This window comes from Mus caroli, chromosome 7 (genome assembly GCF_900094665.2).
Source record: "Mus caroli chromosome 7, CAROLI_EIJ_v1.1, whole genome shotgun sequence".
Taxonomy (NCBI): Eukaryota; Metazoa; Chordata; class Mammalia; order Rodentia; family Muridae; genus Mus; species Mus caroli.
Window position 1 is genome coordinate 1,448,689 of NC_034576.1, and position 4,028 is coordinate 1,452,716.

Genomic DNA, 4,028 nt, shown 5'->3' on the forward strand with positions numbered 1-4,028 from the left:
AAAAAAAAAAAAAAAAAAAAGGAAAGAAAAAGAAATCTAGGATCTGCTGTACAATCTCTGCAACAGAGAGATTAACACTTCATTTTGTTTTAAGGGAGGAGATGTCAGAAGCCATCTAGGGAAGACTAAGACACACAAGTAAAATTTTCTGGAGATGGCCCACTGTTTTCATGGCCTGTGATGGGTAAGCTCTTAGATGCACGTTCCTTAGAGACTTCATCCCAGGATTGCTTCTCACTGCTGATATGCCTTTCCTGTCACTATTACATAGCCTAATGGTTCCTGGGCATCAGCATACACTAGTGGGCAGATTTCCTGCAGATCAACATGAAGATGAACTTTCATGAATTAATGCTGTTTGGATGAATTAATGACTTTATAGAATTCCTGATTTGGTTCAAATAATTTTAAGAAGAAAGCTTTAGGAAATAGTTTTAGTTGTTTTGCCAGAAAGATGTAATAAGATTAGAATTGAGATAGAATGTGCCTGCTCACAATTACACTAAGAAGAGAAATAGGCTTGGGATCAATTTGTGATCAAGGGAAAATATTCACTCGAGGTCAGGTCCAAGGATGAAGCCACAGGTGTGCAGTATATGATAAAGCGAGGCCATGTGAAACTGTGGCTTTGAACTTATAATGAACTTACAGAATGAAGCACTGCTTTGAACTTACTATTGACAGCCTTCTGCAACATTTTTGTGTATCATTTTATCTATGAGGTAACTTCATGAAGAACTTTTGTCTAAGAAGGCCATAGAGAAGGAATAAAGTGTGACATTAAAGAGCCCCATCCACCAAATGTATATATGTATTTGTCCACATGTCTATATGTATGTACATACATACATCTGTAAGTATATGTGTATGTATGTAAGTATGCATGAACACTCATGGAGTTGATGAGACAGGTGTTCGGGCCCGAGCAGGGTGTGTGTGTGTGTGTGTGTGTGTGTGAATGTGTGTGTGCCTGTGCATGTTATCTGTGTAAATGATTTTCTTTCTTTTCCTTTCTTTTCTCTCTGGTTCATGAAGAGTTAATGAGTTCCAAGCCTCTTGCCTGGCCAAGAGAGGTCCTTGAGCCAGAGAGAAAAGAGCCCTAGCAGTTATCCCTTTTTTCTTCTTAATCCCCTGCTGCTGCCAGCAGGAGTTTATTACCAGAACCTAAGACATTCAGCCACAGAGTGGTAAGAAATCAATGCTTACTAGCACAAAATACTAAGAGAAAAGAAACCAATAGGAATTAGCACAAAATAGTTTCAAGGCCAGAGATCACCTTTGTCTGAGGCTGTGTCCGACCTCACACTGTCCATCCCAAAGGCTGGGGCAGGAGCCTCCTAACTTGATTACCCAAGTGCTGTACCACTGTGCCTGGGTTCCTGGCCATATGTGTGTCTGTAAGTCTGTGCATGTGGAGGCCAGAGGACAACCTCAGGTGTCATTCCTCAAGAAACTGCCTGCCTTTTTTTGTTTGTTTGTGTTTCCTTCTGAGATAGTTTCCTCACTGGGCAGGAATCTACCAAGTAGATCAGGCAAGGCCAGGAACCTACCTGCCTCCCTCTGCAGCACTGGGATCACAAGCCTGTGCCAGTATACCCAACTGTTTGTTTTGGTTTTGCGTTTACTGTTTTTGTTTTTCAAGACAAGGTTTCTCTGGGTAGCCTTGACTGTCCTTGAACTGGCTCTGTAAAACGGGTTGGCCTAGAACTCAAGAGATCTACCTGCCTCTGCCTCCCAAGGGCTGGGATTAAAGATGTGTGCCACCACTCTTGGCAACACTCAGCATTTTTATGAGGGTTCTGAGGGTTTTAACTCATATTCCCATAGTTCCTAGGCAATAATCTCTTTACCAACTGAACTGTTTTCTCCACCCCATGATTGTCTCACCTTCCCAGCCTGCACCTTCCTCCCCATCTTTTCTTCCTTGGTCCCATGAGGTCAGACTCTCCTTTTAAATACAGCATTCTAGGATCCCAGCTCCTTTCCAATGGGGTGGGAGCGGCTAGCCTATGGGCTATGGGTCCCCTGTTCTCTGTGGAATCTGGCGGTGGTTTCCAGGCCTTGTTCATTGAATCCTCACCTGAAAGTGCCAAGTGGAGGCAAGAGTGACTTCTGGGGGTATTTCCAGCAGGGAGTGTTCTGTTTTTGGTGTCTTGGATAATTTAGGCCCACGAAGCAGGTTGATGAGGCGAATCCAGCGGTCAAACAGAAAGGCCAGCTCATGTTCAGGGGCATCCAGTGCCAGGAAATAATGACGGCCGGATCTCAGACGCAGTTTCAGTCGCCAGGTGGGCAGATCATCGACATACAGGCGGGCAAGGTCTAGTGGGATCATCCTGCGGGAGGTGGGAGACAAGGTAGCTAGTGCGATAGGATGGAGTAGAGTGAGCTAGGATGGGGCTCAAGGAACATACCTGGTTAGGATGAGACTGGAGCACTCCTCGTCCTCGGGGGGCCGAGCAATCAACAGAATGTCAGGCAGCACTAGGCCAGGCAAGGATGCTGCGACACCCATAGTCAGCTTGTTGGATTTGTTGTGTAATAACGCAGGAGACCCATTGTTGGTTACCTGGGGCAGCCAGGGAGCAGGGCTGGGACCAGTTCTTTCTCCAACATTCCTCCAGCATCCCTCACCTGAGAGCCTCCTTTCTTTCCAAACCCATCTTCTACCTACAGGAGGTTCAAATTCCAAATCCCTGTTCAACCCACTCTGCCCAGGGGGTTCCCTCTCTCTTCCTGTGTCTCAGACTTCCTCCCCCATTTCCAGGGGGCACAGGGAGCTGGGGACCTGGGTAAAGTTACTCTCGAACATGGGCAGCGGGCGGAGGGGCAGGTATTCGGCCATCTGAAGGGTCTTCTGCATCTCTCCAAGGATGGGGACCCACTTCGGAGGCTCCGGGGGAGGCGGAGGGAAAAAAAAGCGCCACAGCCGCCTCATGGCTGCCCTAACAGCCGGTGAGGGTGTATAGATTCAAGGATCCTGGACCCAAGTGGAGCCCTGACCCCTACCCCAGCCCACCAGCTTTGGACCCTTGAGCTTCAAGGATGTCAGGAGCTCAGCAGTGACAGAAAGTGGAGTGTCCCCAGGGCTGAGAGACTCTGGTATGGCCATGGCCCTGCAGAGAGGTAGTCAGCACTAGGCCGTGGGTGGAACCTTTGAGAGGGGCTTTGTGACCTCACTAGACCCAAGAGGCTGCTTCCTGGGAACTGCCTAGGGGCCTCATCATTCATTCCAGAATAAGGTGTGTAGTCTTTTGAGGGCTGGGATAGGTGACTCAGACCTCTATCAGAACATCTCCATCTCCTGGACCCAAGATTGTGATGACACAGCCCCCTTCCCCCCGCCCCCCCCCCCCCCCCCCCCCAGGGATCTGTGTTAGAACCTCCATAGGGATCATTAACCCAAAGGCTTGAATCACAGACCTAGCTCTGCCTGTGACCCTCCTCTTTACTCTCAGGAAGACCCAACCCCACACTGAGCCTCAGTTTCCTAATGGCTCGTGTGTGTGTGTGTGTGTGTGTGTGTGTGTGTGTGTCCCCACAACTCTCGAATCAACTAAACACTGAACTGTAAATAAAGGACGACCATAGCTGGGCATAGCCATCACAGCTGTTATCCCAGCACTAGGGATGGGAGGCTGGAAAATCGTGTTTGAAACCATCTTAGGCTATGTAACAATACCTTGTCTCAAAATAATAAATAGAAAAGTAAAGCAAAGGGCTTGGAGATGTTGTTGAGTGTTAAAGTGCTTGCTTGGCATGCACAAGGCCCTGGGTTCAGTCCTAGTACCATAACGATATAAGGCCAACTACCTGTATGAGCATAAGAGCAATAAGCTGGGCATGGTGGCACACAGTTTTAATTCCAGCACTCTGGAAGAAGCAGGCAGATCTCTGGAGGTAAGACTCAAAACCAAGGCAAAATACCCTACAGAAAGCAATTCCTCCCCTTGAGCCTCAGTTTCCCTCTCTTTTGTAAAGCAGGGCAACTTTTTCTGAATCTAAGACAATTTCTTTTTTTTTTTTTT

The 4,028-nt window shown here is 47.6% G+C and overlaps 1 protein-coding gene across 2 annotated transcripts in view; it reads right to left on the reverse strand.

Annotated features, from left to right (window-relative positions):
• Window positions 1–3,134, reverse strand: part of Fam71e2 (family with sequence similarity 71 member E2) — a 16,279-nt gene extending 13,145 nt beyond the window's left edge. Inside the window, exons 1-3 of one of the 2 annotated variants that reach the window (XM_021167759.1) lie at window positions 2,789–3,134; window positions 2,415–2,569; window positions 2,081–2,336 (exon numbers count right to left, since the gene is read on the reverse strand). In XM_021167759.1, the coding sequence (XP_021023418.1) occupies window positions 2,081–2,336; window positions 2,415–2,569; window positions 2,789–2,938 (561 nt within the window). In that variant the 5' untranslated portion in view covers window positions 2,939–3,134. Of the gene's footprint in view, window positions 1–2,080; window positions 2,362–2,414; window positions 2,570–2,788 lie in introns of those variants that run through there. The other variant, XM_021167760.1, reaches the window with a different exon arrangement.
• Between the last annotated feature and the right edge of the window lie 894 nt (window positions 3,135–4,028).